Source organism: Dermacentor albipictus, chromosome 9 (assembly GCF_038994185.2).
Source record: "Dermacentor albipictus isolate Rhodes 1998 colony chromosome 9, USDA_Dalb.pri_finalv2, whole genome shotgun sequence".
Lineage (NCBI taxonomy): Eukaryota > Metazoa > Arthropoda > Arachnida > Ixodida > Ixodidae > Dermacentor > Dermacentor albipictus.
Window position 1 is genome coordinate 118,334,799 of NC_091829.1, and position 18,621 is coordinate 118,353,419.

The window sequence follows — 18,621 nt, forward strand, 5'->3', positions numbered from 1 at the left end:
CGGAACCAGACACGAGGAGTTCCGCCCAAGTAGAGTAGGGCATTTGCAAGCATAATGGTGGGGTCCCAGCGGTTGTTTTTGCTAAGATGCTCATGCAGGTTGAATCAGTCCCCAACGTCGACATTATCTGCACCGGAGAATATGCCAGAATCGCGGGGGTTGGTAACAGTAACTTACGTTGTTGTCTGGGTCGCCGGAGTAGAAGCAGACGAGGTGTCGTCACCGGGAGCCATAGCGGAAAGCAGGACGGTGCGGCTGTCGCGGAGCTCCATGGCGAGCACGGGGAACGGCACCCTCCACCAAAATGTTACGCGAACGAAGGACTAACAACTGGAAACTATTCACAAATTATATTTACAACGGATAATGTAGCGCTGGCCAGTTTAGCTGACAGCTCGAGAGCCAGGGAGCGTTCGTCGTCTTCGTCGGGGCGCCCGCGTGCATCGTCCACAAGAAACACGCAATATGCATTTATCAATACATTGTAAATACAGCCTTTCTGTACTCCCTACATCGCCATAACAATATTATTCCGATAGCAATTATATGGACACTCCAGGCGCATTCCTGCCATTGTTGTCGCCTTCACGTTCCCTTTAAAATCCAAGGGCGATAGCATCATAAACGCATGCGCATGCTGTATGCACGAGTGAAAGCGTAGGAGGGGGGTGGCGTGGGTGAGCCGACGATGGGGGCTCAGTCTTGTGCGCAAGGGAGAAAAGCGGGGAAGAAGCACGCCGCCTCCTGTCGCGCGCGATACATCAGGGGTAGTAAAATCTGTGGTTGCACAACATGTTTATTTGCCTTGTTTTACGCATAATGTACACTGACTTTTCTTACACGGGTAGATTTTTTGGAGACACATACGTATATTGAAATATCTTGTTGCGAGAATTTGTGAATACCTGTGGTGAACTTTGTTTCCAGTGGCACTTTCTTCCCTTTATCGAGCTATATCTTGGTATTTCGAATGTACGAGCAAAAGTGAAATGAAAGTGAGCCAACCGACTCTGCGCAATAATGGTTCGGTTCATTATGTGCGAGGCATGCGCATAGCACACAGGCATCTCTCACAAAACTGACGTGCATGTGTGAGGATAAAGGCTTTTTAATGCTCTTATAAACTGGGTTGAACATGGCTGCATGACATAATGGACACTCCAAAAGTGGAACAGCCTGGTGTCGTGAGGTTTTTGACAGCTGAAGGTGTTACCTAAAAAGAAATTAGTCACCGTATGGCTGCCGTGTACGTTCAACATTTCATTTCCATGGACTCTTAAGCGTTAGAGCAAACGGTTCAAAGAAGGACGTGAGAGTCAGAGGCGATCCAAGACCGGGCCAATGCCACCGTGCAATCACCCCCAACACAAGTGCAAAGGTTGATGAGCTGACTACACAAGAACAGAGGATAAGCATCGATGAATTGGCAGGGTGTGTGAACATCAGTCACGGCTCGTGTCACACCATATTTCATGAACATCTCGGTTATCGGCTCTAGTAATGGAAATGGATACCCAATATTTTGAACCACCGCCAGAGGTTCGGCGCTACCTTGACTCATCTAATCCGGTATCACAATGAGGATGACGACTCCTTGTCTGCAATTGTGACCGGGGACGAATCATGGTGCAATTACTACGAGCCTGAAACACGACGTCATAGCTTACAGTGCAAACATTCAAATTCACCGCCCCAAAGCAAAGTCCATCATTTCTGCCGGAAAGGTGTTGTTGACATCGTTTCGATCGTCAAGGGCCATTACTGATCGAATTTGCTAGACCTGGAGACACAATCAACCGCTTCCGTTATTGCGAAACGCCGGATCAGCTGCGTGTCGCAATCGAAAACTAACGACGTGGAAAATTCAGGAATGGGGTCATCTTGCTCCATCAAAATGCCCGCATCCACGTCGCTGAGGGGGTTAACACAAAAATGGCAATGTTCAAGTGGCAAACGCTGCATCATCGGTCATACAGCCCAGACCTGTCGCATCGCGACTTTCACATTTTGGGTCATTTGAAGAAACAACTCAAAGGAACCAGATTCGTGTCGGACTATGGCGTGAAAGAGCCAGTTACAGAATTTTTCAAGCAGCAACCCAAGGAGTTTTATGAGACGGGAATAACGCGACTAGTTAGTCAGCGGGACAAATGTCTACATGCTCATGGAGACTACTTTAAATAAAATAGTTCATTTGTCATGTATTCACATTGGCTCACTTTCCTTTGACTCGCCCTCGTATATTTTGCAGGACTCCTGCGACTATAATTTTGGAGCAATTACAATACACGATCGGTGACAGCTGCTTCTGCGCAATACATTGGAATGAAGGACAGCGTCATCGACATATCTGCCTGGCCGTTGCATATCTACAAAAATATAAACAAGTTTCTTGAATGATAAAGTTGCATAAGAATCTTTGTCCTCAACTTGTTCATTTCATGGCCTTTTACGTTGTTTATATCAGCGGCATGCACTGCTTTGCTGGTTTCGAACGGATATAGTCTAGATTTCGTGGGATATTTTCTGTAATTAATAAATAGACAAAAACATGGAAGCATTGATATCAGTTCTTTCTCGCACAAGTTTCGTACACCCGAATATATTCTGTTATGAAAAAATACATATTTTACTTGTTTTGACAGTGCGCAGTGTTCAAGAATTCGTTTGCAGAATCTTTGGCAATAGCAATGCAATTATTATTCATGTATATGATGCAACAAATTCTATAAGAAGGAGGCCGAGCTGCACCATGAGCACCTACACCCATCCTTCACCCCCCTGTACAATATTTCTGACTACGGCATTGCCAGGCAACATTTGAAAGAATGATGCACTCCCTCCTTCACAGGTTCAAGTGGCCTACTTGCTTCTGTTACCTTGAAGACGTCGTCGTTTCCTCGCCTACATTCCCCAGTTATCTCCAACACTAATGGGGTATTTTGCAGCTATTTCGCAACGCGTGGCTTCAACTAAACAACAAATGCACTTTCGGTCTCCGAGAGACCACCGTACTTGGTCATCATGTTGATGCGGCTGGTGTCCGATCTAACCATGCCAAAGTCCGCGCTTTTACTTACTTTCCAGCACCTAGCTCTTCGGAAGACGCCCGCTCGTTTTTTAGCTGCCGCTGCTATTACTTTCGTCGCTTTGTGAAAGACTTTGCAGAATAGCACGGCCTCTGACATGCCTGCCCAAGGAAAGCTTTCCTTTTACCTCGAGTCCTGCCGAAGCGTCTGCTTTTCGCAGCTCATCGCACTACTGACTACGCCACCTGCGTTGGCTCACTGACGATTCTGCTCCCACGGAAGTCAGTACAGACGCCAGTGGCTATGGCATCGTCGCCATTCTGGCTCAATGTCAACATGGTCAGTACTGTGTTATTGTGTATGCCATCCGCCTCCTTTCGACCGCTGAGCGAAATTTTTCCATTATAGAGACAGAGAGTGCCTCACTCTTGCATAGACCATCACAAAATGTCGTCCTGATCTGTATGGCAGACCTATTGCCGTCGTCGCTGACCAATCACACAATCTGCTGGCTATCTTCGCTATCTTCGGGTCGCCTTGGACGCTGGGCATTAGGGCTTCAAGAATACTCATTCACAGTTATCTACAATTCTGGCCGTTTTCATCGGGATACCTACTGCCTCTACCAGTACCCCGTTCACCAAACGGAGCCTGAACCGAGCGACTACAGCCCTTGTGTGCATGGCGTTCCCGAACTCTTGAACTCTGCTGCTGAACAACGCAGTGACCCGGTACAACACAGATTGCCGACCATCTCAACTCCGAGCTTCCTGATATGTCTATCTACCTCTTTGTGCTTCATTATGACATTTTACATCATCACAGTTTTCTTTCTGTTGGCCTTGACATCTTACTTGTGATACCGACACAACCCCGCTCGACTGTTCTTGTCCAGCTTCATGATGCGCCAACGGCGGGGCACCTCGGCGTTTTGCGCACGTATGATGGCGCACACTGCCCGTTCTACTGTCCAGGCATGACCCGCTCGGTGCGTCATTACGTGGCCTCTCGGTACCTTTGTCAGCGCCGGAAAAAACCGCTATTCCCGCATGCTGGACATCTTCAGCCTATAGACGTTCCAAATGGGACGCTTCACCGCGTCGGCCTCGACTTACTTGGCCCGTTCTCTCTATCTCAGGAAACAGATGAATCGCTGTCGCTACAGGTTATGCAACGCGATTCCCGATCACCTGTGCTTTTCCCACAAGCTGCGCAATCGACGTTGCGGACTTTTTACTCCGCAACGTCATTCTCCAGCATGGGGAACCTCGGCAACTCCTAACCGACCGGGGCAGAAAGTTGTGAGTTGGACAGTCTACGGTTTTGCTCGACGCAACACAAACTGACCACGGCAAACGGCTTGACAGAACGACTGAACCGAACAATTACCGACATGCTGGCAATGTATGTGTCCGCCAACCGCCAGGATTGGGACACTGCATTTCCTTCTGTGACATTCTCGTATGACAACTGTGAAGACATGAGACCACTGGTTATTTCCTTTCACTTATTTGGCTGCAATCCTTCGTTGACCATGGACATGTTGGCGCCTTCCTTCGTTGTCCCCCTACCGAGTATGCTCGAGAGGCCATTTCCCGTGCTGACCATGCACGTCAAGTTGCCCGCGCTCGCTTCAGCCATTCGCTGGTACAACCACAATCTCAGTAGAATAGCCATCACAGGACAACTCAGTTTGTCCCTGGGTCCCTTGTCCGGCCCTCTAGTTCCCAGTTTGCCGTGTCGACCTTTCTGAAAAGCTTCTGTTGCCGTACACCGGCCAATATCGAGTGTCCCGCCAAGTGACCGACGCAATGCACGAAATCATTTGAATGTCTTCCTCCCAATCGGCTCAACCCCGCACCAACATTGTGCACGTCGTCCGCCTTAAGTCCTATCATGTCCCAGACACCGATTACCCTTGTGTGCAGTGAACCTTTTCCATTCCGTCATATTTCGACGGCATCGAGTGAGTGCTTTCGCTGCAGGAGGGTAATGTTACGAGCCACCTCTTCTGCGGACGAGGAAGACGTTTCGTTTCGTTTGGCAAACACTGGCGCATACCCACTAATACATTTGTCACACGAGCAGATATAACCGCGGTTAAGCTTAACCAGGGGGCGGCAGAAAGTTAGGTGGGCGGATGAGATTAAGAAGTTTGCAGGGACAGCATGGTCAGAAATAGCACATGACCGGGGTAGTTGAAGTATGGGAGAGGTATTTGCCCTGCAGTGGGCGTAGCCACGCTGTGGCTGCTGCTGCTGATGATGATGATGAATCTTAACCATGTTTCACAGGGATAACCGCGGTTAACGCGACCGCAGTTTGCCGGTGCTACACGGACTCGGTTCAGCAAACCGACGCGATCAGGTGGTCATCATGCGTGCAAAATTGTTTAAACAAAATTCGCGATGTATGATAAAAAAATAATAATTATCATGCAGATACATGTTGTAATAAAATATACGCTCACTGCGTTAATACTGAAAGCCTTTAATAACTCAAAAATATTGAGCAGCTTGCCTATTTTCACATTAAGTCTTCCAACACTGGTTGCCGTAACCGGCGTAGCATTTACGAGAGCCAAAGCATTTCATTTCGTTTCTTTTTTGATGTACCTTGCCCTTGCGGCGTGTTAGCAGTTTGTGCTCATTATTACTCTGCTTCAGGTTACAACTGGCGTATGTCCCGTAGGCTTTGCTGAGAATACTTCACGTCGTGTGTTGTCCTGTGCTCAAGTGGTTTGTGTGTGCGTCCGCCATCTTGCCTGTTACTTGGTTTGCCAGAGTAAACTGAGGTTGCCAAGCTCGGTTTGCGGTAACCATGGTTAGGGAACTAACTGCGGTTACCTCTGCCGTGTGGCTAGTGGTAAATGCGGTCATCCGTAACCGTAGTTAGCTTAACCTCGGTTAAGGCAGTCCGGGAGACAGAAATATAAGACGTTGCATAGCAGACCAGGAGGACGAGCCACGTCTCGGTCCGCCATCTTTGTTGTTGCGGTGCCACCCGCTGCCACAATGTAATTATTGTTGATAAAGCCCTTTGGACATCTCCCCGTAGCAATATTTTGAATTTGCAGCTCATTTTGCAAATAAATTTGGTGCAAATAGTTAAATTTTTCCACTTTAGCCAGTTTGTCAAACATTACTTTCTTACTATTTGTCAAATTGCATTTACCTCAGTTCATTGCATAGAGTGCACACTTAGCAACATAAATACCAACGTTTTAATCTGCAAAGTGTATTAAGGTGGATTACGATGGAGTTGTGAGTGACACGTGGCACTTTATGACGTCACGTACCATGAACGTAAGCAATTAATAAGAAAAATCGTGATTGTAATTACAATCACGTAAGGCTACTTACTTGACTGTGAATTTTCGCTAATAATTATCTTTACAAATACTGTGTTGTTCAGTTTTTCTCATCGGAAAATTATGTCATTGCTCTCTCCTTTTTTGCTAACTTAACGTTTTACACGAGTACTTGGAAACTGAGCAATGAACACAAGCGAACAAACCTTTTTTATGCAGTCATTGCTAACGATTTTCATTTATTTATAATTTGGGACAACACATATAGAGCCGGTTTCATTTGCCTTCGGTTACTTAGGTGCAGCTTTCTTTGCCTGTTCCTCCAACGCTGTGGATGCTGGGATCTGGGAAGGAGTCTGGGATCGAGCTATCGTGATTGGCCATGTGGATAATGGTGATTGGCTGCTGGGCTCAGTTTGACAGAGTTGCTTCAAACGCGGGTGCATGGTGACTATATTTTTTTATGGTAGACGCGAAATGGGGCAGCGTCAACTGGCAGTGATGATAAGCGCGGTGCCCATTCCAACTAGAAAGGCTAACAGGAACAGCGTCGACGGGCCATATCCAGCTTTTCTGGACATGTACCAACTAGTGCCCCAAGCGGCCCCAGCACAAAGCTGGCTCGTTTTCAATGGAACGAGCGGGGTTTTAGCGAATAACAAAAGCTGTAGGTCGATTATTGAAAAAGGCCGAAGACAGACATGTTCGGAAAGACAAGTCACACGAGCCAAATGCTGTGATCACTCTCTGGGAAACAAGAATTTTGTTCCCAGAATGACCCGCCATGGTTGCTCAGTAGCTATGATGTTGGGCTGCTGAGCACGAGGTCTCGGGTTCGAATTCCGGCCTCGGCGGCCGCATTTCAATGGGGGCGAAATGCGAAAACACCCGTGGTACTTAGATTTAAGTACACATTAAGGAACCCCAGGTGGCTCAAATTTCCGGAGTCCTCCACTACGGCGTGCTTCGTAATCAGAAAGTGGTTTTGGCACGTTAAACCCCATAATTTGTTTTCCCAGAGTGGTTAAAGATTTAGCAATGGAAGCCTGTGGAAACGACGAAAATTTGTATACTTGATTTTCGAGACAAAAACGGCAGCTGTGATAAAACTCAGGCCGGAGAGAACTTCACGAGCTACATTGAGGACATTGTCGACCTCTGCAAACGGGTGAACGCGTCGATGTCAGAGGTAGAGAAGATCAAACATGTAATGAAGGGTATTCAGGACGACGCGTTCCAGATGTTATTATCGAAGAGTCCTCACACCGTCGCTGAAGTGGTAGAACTGTGCGAGAGTTACGACGAGTTGCGCAGGCAACGGCTTCACACCCGACGTCCCACTCCACCCGCCGACTCTCTGTCAAGCCTTGGAGTCGACGACAACCATGCTGCTCTGTTCACAAAAATTCAGGAATTCGTTCGCGCAGAGGTCTCCCTCCAGCTATCGTTCATACCTTCTGTCCCGGAACCACCCCCCGCTTTGATTCCTACGATCCGCGACTTCATTCAAGAGCAGGTATCTCAAGCAGTTCCTCCAGCTACTGAGCAGACACCAGTCACTGCCCCTCTCACTTAGGCTGAAGCAGTTTTCCAACCTCGTCCACAAACGCTCTTGTCGCCCTCTATGCATCGAAAGCCGACATTTTTACCGCCATCTATGCCGCTTTACGACGGACAGCATTTTCTTCCTATGCCGCTACACGACTGACAGCATTATCCGACTCCTCAAGCACGACTCGGACCTTAACCCCACCAGTGGCCCACCTTCGACGACCACCCAATATGTTTTGCTTGCGGTGGTGCTGGTCACGTAGCACGCCATTGTCGTCGTTGCATGCTTCCTCTTCGGAACATCGGTGAGCGCCACCTTTCCCCGTTCCGTTTTCACCTTCGCCTTCCAGCCTTCCTACCTTTTTCTTTTCCCCTGACCGCCCAACCGCCTCTACTCACCGCTCACCATCTCCCCGTAGTCGCTCGCTTTCTCCGATGCTGCGCCGTCCCGTATCCACCGAGCAGGAAAACCGATGGCCACAGTTCCCGAGGCACGAACTGCGTCCACGTCGCAATGCCCAAGTCCTCGTCCCTCTCCAGCCAACGTAATTGAAGTGTCTGTCGAAGGAATCGCCGTCCTTCCGCTTGTAGATACAGGAGCCACCGTATCCGTAATTTCCATCGAACTCTGCCGCACACTACGAAAGGTTTTGACGCCTCTCTCCAACTTCTCTCTTCGAACCGCAAACGCTCAAAATATTACGCCTCTCGCTGCCTGTACTGCTCCCGTCTTCATTCAAGGACTACTGCACACCATCGAATTCGTCGTGCTGCCCTCGTGTTCCCATGACATTATATTAGGCTGGGACTTCCTTGCAAATAATAACGCCGTTATCGACTGTTGTCACACCGAACTCAAACTTTCTGCACTTCCCGACCTTGAGACTATCGGAAACGGCCCTTCTAGTGTTAAACTGTTTGTGTCCGAAGACAATGCCATCCCTCCGTGCTCTTCCCTGCTTGTGCTTGTGTCATGCGCCGCTATTTCTGATGGCACAGTTCTATTTACGCCCTCTGAGGTGGTCATTCGCCGCCGATGTTCTCCGCTGCTCTTTCCTCTCCTTACTCTTCGCAGTGGCGTCACGAAAATGGTCGTCGACAATCCCACGGCCTGCCCTTTACGTTTATTTCATGGTGAATGCCCAGGCCTCGTTCAACCGGTCGACACCTTTTGCTTCTTTGACGCTCCTGCCGTTTCTACTTCTGCGGACCTTGCGCACTTAGTTGTGACCCTGCGGTTGATCAGTCACTCCTCGACGCTTTCCACTGCTTCATCGACGATGGAATGTCATCTTCAGAACGAAGCTAGCTTATCGCTCTTCTGCAGAATCTCCGCGCTGTCACTGATTTTCCACAACCAAAGAAGTTAAGGGAGCTTCAAAGTTCCCTTGGTTTATGCTCCTATTTTGGACATTTCAATCAAAATTTCGCTTCCATATGTGCACCCCTGACAGCCCTTCTAAGTGACGACAAAGAACTTTCCGCTCGGTCACCCGCCTGCGATGACGCCTTCACGAAATTACGCCACCTGCTAACCTCGCCAGCTATCCTCCGCCACTTCGATCATGCAGCCCTCACAGAGGTCCACACCGATGCTAGCGGCGTCGGACTCGGCGCCGTACTCGCCCAACGAAGAGCAGGGTTTGATGAATATGTCGTTGCCTACGCGAGCCGAACTCTAACAAAGGCCTATGCTACAGAGAAAGAGTGTTTAGCCATTATTTGGGCCCTTGGGAAATTCCGTCCTTATTTGTATGGTCACCCTTTCGATTCTGTCACTGACCATCAAGCCCTTTGTTGGCTGTCTACCCTTAAGGACCCATCTGGCCGACTTGCTCGCTGGGCCTTAAGCTACAAGAGTACGACATCCCCGTTCTCGACCGTTCGGGCCGCAAACACACGGGCGCTGACGCCCTTTCTCGTTCACCAGTCTCCGCTGACTGCACTTGCCTATCTGCCGTTGAGCCTACACTTACATGTTATGCACTGTGCAACATGCCATCGGAGCAGCGCAAGGATCCCTGGATCAGCGCTCTCATCAGCATCCTTTCTGATCCATCCACCTCTTCACCATCTCGCGCTCTTCGCCGCCGGGCTACCCACTTCTGCATTCGCGACGGCCTTCTTTATCGTCGTAATTACCTCTCTGACGGTCGCAAGTGGCTGCTTGAGATACCCCGCCATCTCCGTGACCTTATATGCGTCGCTTTCCACGCAGACCCTCAGTGCGCGCATGCCGGCCTCTTCAAGACCTATGCTCGACTACGCATCCGATTTTATTGGCGCGGCATGTATAACTACGTCCGAAAGTTCAATCGCTCCTATGCTGAGTGTCAACGCCGAAAATTACCTCCCGGACAAGTCTACCCGTCACAACCCCTCCCGTGCCCTAGTCGGCCCTTTGATCGTGTTGGTATACGGAACCCTCCACTGCAGCAGGCAACCGCTGGATTATTGTTGCAGCGGATCACTTGACCCACTATCCTGAAAAAACTCTACCGACTTCCACCGCTCGCAACGTTGCAACGTTTCTGTTACGACATTTCGTTTTTCGCCATGGTGCCCCTCGCGAACTTCTGAGCGATAGAGGCCACGCCTTTTTTTCCTATGCTTTGAAGGCACCACTCGACGAATGCCGAATCGTCCACCGCACCAGTACAGCGTACCATCCGCAAACTAACGGCATGACCAAGCGCTTCAACCGTACTCTTGACGACATGCTCTCGATACAAGTCGCCTCTGATCATTCAAACTGGAACGAAGTTCTCCCTTTCGTGACGTATGCGTAAAATGCTGCGGCCGAAGCAACTACAGGATTGTCCCCTTGCTTTCTCCTATACGGACAAGAACCTTCTACTACTGTCGATACAATTCTTTCATATACAACTGACGCGTCCGAAAGTACTCGGCTATCTGAAGCTGCTCGTCATGCCGAAAAATGTCGCCAGCTTGCCCGCTGTTTTTCCACCGAGGACCAGCGGCAGCAGCAATCCCGTAAACTTGCCGACCGTTCTGCACCAACTTTTTCTCCTGGCTCTTTTCTATGCCTTCGGGTACCCGCTACGACACCCCGCCTCTCCATAAAACTTGTCGCAAAATACCTAGAACCCTACCGCGTCCTGGAGCAAACGTCCTCCGTCAATTACGTCGTAGAGCCCCTCACGCAATCGACGGACCTACGCCATCGCGGTCGCGAACTTGTCCACGTCCCTCGCATTAAGCCCCCCCATACTACGATCCAATTCTAACCTCTTCGTCGTAAGCCGCAAGGATGGCGCCTTTTTCTGCGGAGGGGGATTGTAACGAAGAAGAGTAGCCTGCCTGCGCCACAGCACCATCGCTACCGATATGAGCTCGTGATTGCTGTCCTTGACCGAATAGTTGTGACTGCTACCCATTCGCCTGCGCCCGTTGCTAATAAATTTCTTAGCAACAGCATCAATTTCAGTAGCATGGTTAATTGATGTTGCAAAATGGTTATTTGTTTCTATCAGCTGAATGCAAGTGGAGAATCTTTTTCTAAAATCGTGTTGATGTTTGGCTCAAAAATCGTGGTTATCAAGGAAATTTACCATTTGATCATGTATACTGTGTTCGAGTATTTTGCAAGTTGTGGACGTTAATGAAATCGGGCGATAGATGTTAATGTTGTTTCTCCTTCCACTTTTACCTAAGGGTTTGATTCTGGCTGTCACCCAGTCATTCGATAGTTTACCGTCGCATAAAGATTTATTAACTAAAACGTGCAAATATTTAGACACCACTCGACATGTTTTTGAAGAAACGAATTTGGTTGTTGTCTGGCCTCGTTGACTTCTTTACATTCAGTTTGTGACAGCATGTTGAAGATACCTCGTTCTGAGATTATGAGGCCTGGCATACGTGGCAAGGAGACATAAAAAAAGGAGGGCACCATAATATTTAGGGAAAACAGATTTGAAGTTGTCGGTAAATGACTTGGATATTATTTCAAAATCAGTTGCCTGATCCGCGGTCATTTCGAAGGTCCCAGTACAAGGATTTAGGCGAAGTAGTTCTTCAAACTTTTCCAGTCATGCTGTAATAAAACTAGGTACTGATTTCCCATAGTAACGTGTCTTGTCTATGCCCACTTGATTCCTAATTTCAGAGGACAAACCGGAAATTAACTTCTCACTATGCGAATTGGAGCAAAAATTTTCTTTTCCTAAGACTCTTTAGCCGCCTCCGTAATTTCAGTTGTGCCCTGGAAATACACGCATTCTTACTTTTGGTTTCTTTACAATGCTTGGCACAAAACGCATGCAGCTGTTCAACGCTTAAGTTCGAACGGCTGAAACAAGAAGCTGCACCCAGACACACGCACTCTCGCTGTGCGATTTTAAAATCGCGGGAACGGACGACGGCTCGGCGCGGAGTCCGGACACCAAACACGAGCGCTGAATTGGAAGTGCGTTGAGCCACTCGACTTTGTGACGCCAAGGGGGAACACAGAAGTTTCTGCTTAAAACAAAGAGAATAAAACATAAAATGAACGTAGGCTCTGCGGATGGAGAAGGCACGCTAGGATTCAATGCCCAAATTAACAGTGCGGCACACACAGTTGGACGTATCTGCCGACCCAAAGTGAAACCCATGAGGGTCGTGGAAGTGTGGCATGTGCCTACTTTCACGGGCCCAGTAATCGAAGTTGGTATGAACGAGGTGCCTTGAACGGCGGCGGGCAAGTTGTCGCACACGCTCAGTGACATAAGTGGCGGAAATACGGCACATATGCAATGTCAGATTCCCGTGATCCAAGTTGGTCCTACGATCGCCTTCGAATCTGGTTCACTGATATCACACAGTAGCAGGATGTTATGAACCACTAGACGATAGATTATCCAGTGATCCAAATTGGCGAGAAAACGGTAGAGACACAGACAGAAAAACAGGGAGCCATACATGCCAATACATATTCACAATAAAATTATAATCGCATTGAAACAGCAACACGTTGTGTCCGGCCCTCCCACGTCTCCAATCACTGCACAGGAGCAACTGTGCAGGTTGTCCTGCAAAGCTCTCAGATCATTTCCACTACGGCGTTTGTGTTGACGCAATTTACGACGCAACGAAGCCACCGACAGGCACATATACCTCCACGGACTCTGATGTGATAACCAGCTTCGTGACAAGATGCGATAGACGCTTCTTCCTTCGAATATGGGAGGTGGCGGGTTCAAACACCTTGCGGTGTATATTGTGAGCCCACTACTGGTGAAACCGTGATTACATGCAGCTGTATATGGATTCTCTGCGTGGAGTGCGTAATTAGCCGCACGGCGAACTAGCGCTGGAGGTAGTTGATAATAGTGGAGCCTGTTCGACTCGGTGTCACTTTGATTCCGGCTGCGGAGTCGAATCTCGGCAAAGCAACGTGCGTGGCATTAATATGGGCAGGACAGACTTGGGGTGGGAAAAGGTGTTAAGGGTTTGGTGCCACGCAAATGAAAAACGTCTTTGTTGAGGGAAAAACACGCAACAAAAAAATAATTTGGCTCGCTGGTTCTCCCAAGCCCCGCCAGCGACACAAAGGCCAAGTTTGTACTCTAACGTTTCAAACGCAGCCTGTTGGGGTGGTTCAGCAAAAGCTTTAATGTGGTAGCATTCTTAGGGTGCTTCATGTAGTTTACAGGTGGTATGTATGCATGTGTGCACGCTTCTTACTTTATTTGTTTTGTCTACTTCGGAGGTTACACGCCGGTATCGCGGTGGCAGCCTTTGTGCTAGATTCAACAACTGTCATAGGGAAACGCGATAGATTAGTCCCGCTGCAGTAAGCGCCTGATGCATAACTCGTTCCGGCGATCGCATTGCGTTTTGTCGCTAAAGTAATACAATCTAGACGCGTTACCATCGACCGTCAACGCAGGATGCGTTGCACCACATTTTCTTAGGCGAGATAATTACGTGGCTCTTATGGCGGATAATCCGGTGTTGGCATGAGTACGCCATGCTCCAAGAAGGCTACGAATCTTTGATCTTTTGGTGTAACTCGACCCTACGAAGTTTGGTGTTTATGAAAGCACAGTTTAAAAAATTGGACTTAATTAAAGCACTCGCACCCAGGAACTTTGGTGGGAGTCGAACTCATGGCCTTCGGTGTTCAATAAGGCGAAGTTAATTAATGCACAGGTAATTAAGGTAGAGTTAATTAGGGTACTTTAACCCACGCCATTGGGTGGGAGTCGAAGTTGAATGCAAGAACCTCAGATGCACAAAATTATTCCGGAACTGTCCACTGTTCTTGAGAACCCACTATCGAGTTTGGGGGCATTAACCTCCACATTAATCCCTTTTTCCCATGCTGCAAAAGAAAGAAAAGTGCTCCGGTGGAGGTGCTTGGTATCAATCCCTGTAACTCTCGCATGCTATGCTAGCGCTCTACTTCCTTATATACGCCCCTGACTTGTTTTGCATGATCTTTATTTCAGGAACTCGCGAATACCGCGGGAGAAAGATAAACGAGCTAAGAAGTCTATTTTAGATGCACGGCGACAAAGACAAATACACAGGGCACCGTAGAGTTCCTCTGCGCGAAGAGATTGCTGGGAACGCGAGTGCACCCTTGAGTCGTAAGCGCGAAGCCGGGTGCGTAGTTGACATACATAGATGAACGAACGAATGGGAACAGGCATTTTACGGGTGCGAACAAGTAACTATGTGGAGAATTGGGGAGCCCGCAACAATTCTGGGGACTACGTCGAAACAACTGATGGGAACACATTGGAGGACTGCGTGGGGAACTATACCGCTGCCGTGGCGCTGTTTTTGCTGCGTGCCAGAAGTTGCCTCATGTGCTCCGTCACGCCAGCATGTTGCCCTCGCGCATTGTTAGGACACAGTTTGAGGCGCTTCAGGGCAACGCTAAATCTTGCTGCAGCTTTCAGTAGTTGGCCCATTCGGCGAAACTGGCGAACGGTTTGTTTTGTTATCCCTCCAGTTTTCCGTTTGGCTTTCTCTGTCGTGCCCTACACTATAACCTACTGTATAACTTCTGTGCCTGCCAGATGATCGGCGAACCAATGGGAAGCGGCCGTCGTTTGAGGTTTGGTGTTGGCGCCCCTTACGTATCGCGGTTTTAAGCACATTTTTCGTTTTTGGTGCTCGCTGCTGGCAAAAAAAAAACATTTGCACTAATAAAAGAGCAGCATCATACTTGTGCTTGCCGAATTATTAGCGAAGCTATAGCGAAGCAATAAAAAGCAGGCGCTGTTGGAACTTCTGCTGGAGGTGCCACTTACGTTCGAATTTTCAAGCTCCTTAAATTTCTTAAATAATGTCACGCTTTGAAGAATGCCGCCTCCTCCGCGCGCGCTCTGGCCGAGGCCGACGCCGCGTCGCTATTGGCCTAATAGCATCACGTGGGCCCTCGCGCCATGCATCAACGCCATTTTTGCTCGAGTAGCGTCTACGAGTGGCGAGGAGCGCATGTTGGCGCCCTTGCTGCGCTCGAGCAGTGTAGGCGGCACCATGGTTGAGGAGGAAGCTTGAAAGAGAGGAGAAACGAGAGTGTCGCTACTTTACGAAGTTTAAGGGGTTTTATGGGATTTCTGGCTAGGCCACTCTACTGGAACCGCTCACAACCGCCACTCAAAACCATTATTATGAGAAGTGTGCAAACAACTTTGGTCGTCTGCTGCCGCTACTCTGCGGCAACGCCGTACCATGGTCGCCTAGGGTTGTCGCTACCCTATACACGTTAATTCTAACGTTACGTAAGTGGCGCTTCCATAAGCGACGGCTTTTTGCGGTCATCCGCCAGGCGCAGATGTAGGAGGCTACGCCTACACATATTCGTGGACTCACTTGTCGCACCAGGGCCCGAGGAAGATGGAGAGGAGCGCGGCGGGTGTGAGCTGCACGAGCAGGATGAAGAGCGAGTAGTTGTTGGCCACCCGTTCGATGGCGTTCTTCGTATCCGAGTAGTTGCTGAAGTTGGCGCACAGCGAGGGCTCCAAGCCCAAGTTATACAGGCACGTCTTTGTCAGCAGGAGGTCCTGCATCGCCCCACGTTATGTGAAGGGAAGAAAGCCTCCTATTAACAGATTCATAGACGGTAGTTTGGTTTATAGCTGTGATTTCTGGCGAGACTCGAATAATTAACGTGGTATATGGCGTGGAGTTGACATTTGACTAAAGGACAAGACAGAATTAGGACAATGAGCAAAACGAGAACAAGGTGAAAGCAGGAGCCAACGTTTCGACAAGTGAAACGTTGGCTCCTGCTTTCACCTTGTTCTCGTTTTGCTCATCGCCTTGAATTTCAATCTCCCGCCTTCCCCCTGCTTTACCGAATTAGGACACTTATTCCCCGCCCTATTTTCTCCACCTCGGTTTCGTGCCGTTTCACTCAGTGCTATTCGTTGACTACCTTTCACCTCTTTTTCTCACCATGTGTAAAGAAAACACTTTAAGAAAATGCACTTGGGAATACTTTGCACCCTTTGGAGCTTATCATGTGTCCCAACAATGATCGTCATGTATGTCCCATGCCTTTACTTCCATTAACACTGCCTGCCGTTGGTATTCGTAGATCACGAACGGCATGTGCGTGTATTCTTGACACGGAATTCTTTACAGGAAAATAGCAAGCGCGAAACTGCAAACACACACACACGTACGCACGTACGCATCCCCCGCCCCCACACACGCGGAAAATAGTTGTTTTGGGAGACAGGTTAAGATGCAAATGGTGTCATTTTTTTACACAGTAAGACGCCACTTGTAAGGTGTAATACGGTGCCATTAATTTACCTCGACCCGCCGTGGTTGCGTAGTGGCTATGGTGTTGGGCTGTTAAGCACGTGTTCGCGGGATCGAATCCCGGCCACGGCGGCCGCATTTTGATGGGGGCGAAATGCGAAAACACCCGCGTACTTAGATTCAGGTGCACGTTTAAGAAACCCATGCATTGCCGAAACCACTCACTGATAGAGAAGAAGCGCATGCCCACAATAACGGCAGTAAATGCCTAGATGCCCCTGCATTATACGCGTTGTTTCGGTGCTCGCGCAGGTGGTCATTGCTGCCAGTCTGGCCGACATAAGTCTTACTGCACTTCACTGAGATCGCATAAGCGACCGCCGTTCACACGGGACGAAATGTGATCTGTGCTTGATCGAGAACGAAGACAAGTTCGCGCATATATAATGTCTCCGTAATTATACAATGTGTGTAATGCTGTGCAAGGCCATTTTGGCATTCATTGCCGTGATTTCGGTCCTTTATCAGTGCGTGGGCAAGGCATGATTCGTAGCTAACCCGAGAAATAATAGAAGCGGAGGATATTTACAAGTTAGGGGACTGCTGCGCAAGCACTCCATCCATTGTTCCCTCACTGCTGGAGCGTGAATGCTTGGCTGGGCGCACAGGGCAATCGTGGGCACGTGTTAAACAAGTGATCTGACTTATCGACGATACACTGGCTCTGGGTAACCCCTTGTTTTTCTCTTTTCTCCGCCTATAAATCATGCTCGTCTGCAATTAAATATCGTTTGAAAGTTGGTGCTCTCTGTCCTTTCTCCTAGATTCGCGTGATGCGCAAATACCGCCGTTATGAACTACGACCGCCGCGCCCGAGCTTCTACCCTAGAGTACTGCACGTAACAATAACACGCAATTATTCGATACCCAACAGCAGGCTCATATGCCGTGCGGCGACGTTGTGTCCGTGTGTTTGGTCCAAAGTAAGTTGCACCCCCAAAAGTAAGCTGCACCACCAAAAGGTCCCAGACCTTTAACACACATGCAAAAAGAACTGTCTTCTAGTTTGTGTCGCACCACATTCATTATCAGTACCATCTGTATCTCTGTATTACTTGCTGTAAATCCTTATTCGTGCGCATGCTAGCGTGATCCATGCTACGTGAAAAAATAAAAAAAATAAACAGCTTTTAAACCAAGTTCTTCTTTGGACTCCTGTACGCGTTACCGGCTTGTGCGAAAAATTTCTCACGCGTTTTATTGGACCTTACACGGTCACTCAGTAGACAGCACCTGTCAATCACCGCGTCCCGCCTCTTAGAACGCCGTCCGATCGCCGTTGCCGTGGGACAGAGATAGTGCATGTCTGACGCCTAAAACCATATACTCGACGCCATTAATAATACTTCCGCGCGGCCAGGCGGCCGCTTCCACAGCAAGAGCGAATCACAGGCCTGACTTTCAACTTGATCACCTCCACACATCATCATCGATTGTACACCTTGTTCACGTGTATATATCATCACCAGCAGCACAGCTTGATCCTTGTATCACGAGCTCGGCTGGAATCAAGCGGTTCCTTACAATATAATTTTCTATGCCACGTGACAACACTAAGCCAATCACGCATCGGCAAGAGTGCACAAGGGTGTCAGGAGGACGGCGGCGGGTACATGAAAGAATGGCGCTACGTCGAAACTTATTTTCATCTGGGAAACTTGGGCAAATGGCAACCGTTCGCACCTGCGTGATGAGCAGCCTCATGGCGTAGGAGAGCGTGTAGGCGACGAGGAAGATGCACAGCGCCTGGCTCTTGGCCAGCGCGGTCCAGACGTCGCTCAGCTGGACGGCGACCAGGGTGGCTCCATTACTGCACGCCAAGCAGCTGCCGCCGCCCACTTCCGGCGCCGCTGCAGCTCCTGGTGCCGAGGCAGCAATGGCATCGTCGCCACACCTGGCCGGAATGGAACGGGCGAAAACAAGACAGACTCACTCTGGGCACCC

General features: G+C 49.0%; 1 protein-coding gene across 4 annotated transcripts in view; it reads right to left on the reverse strand.

The window, feature by feature from the left end:
* The window catches only part of LOC135911258 (proton-coupled folate transporter-like), a 116,000-nt gene that overhangs the window by 52,723 nt on the left and 44,656 nt on the right, over nt 1-18,621 (reverse strand). For all 4 annotated transcript variants that reach the window (XM_065443454.1, XM_065443456.1, XM_065443458.1 and 1 more), the window contains exons 3-4: nt 18,361-18,571; nt 15,721-15,911 (exon numbers count right to left, since the gene is read on the reverse strand). In XM_065443454.1, coding sequence (XP_065299526.1) covers nt 15,721-15,911; nt 18,361-18,571 — 402 coding nt within the window. The remainder of the gene's footprint in view (nt 1-15,720; nt 15,912-18,360; nt 18,572-18,621) is intronic.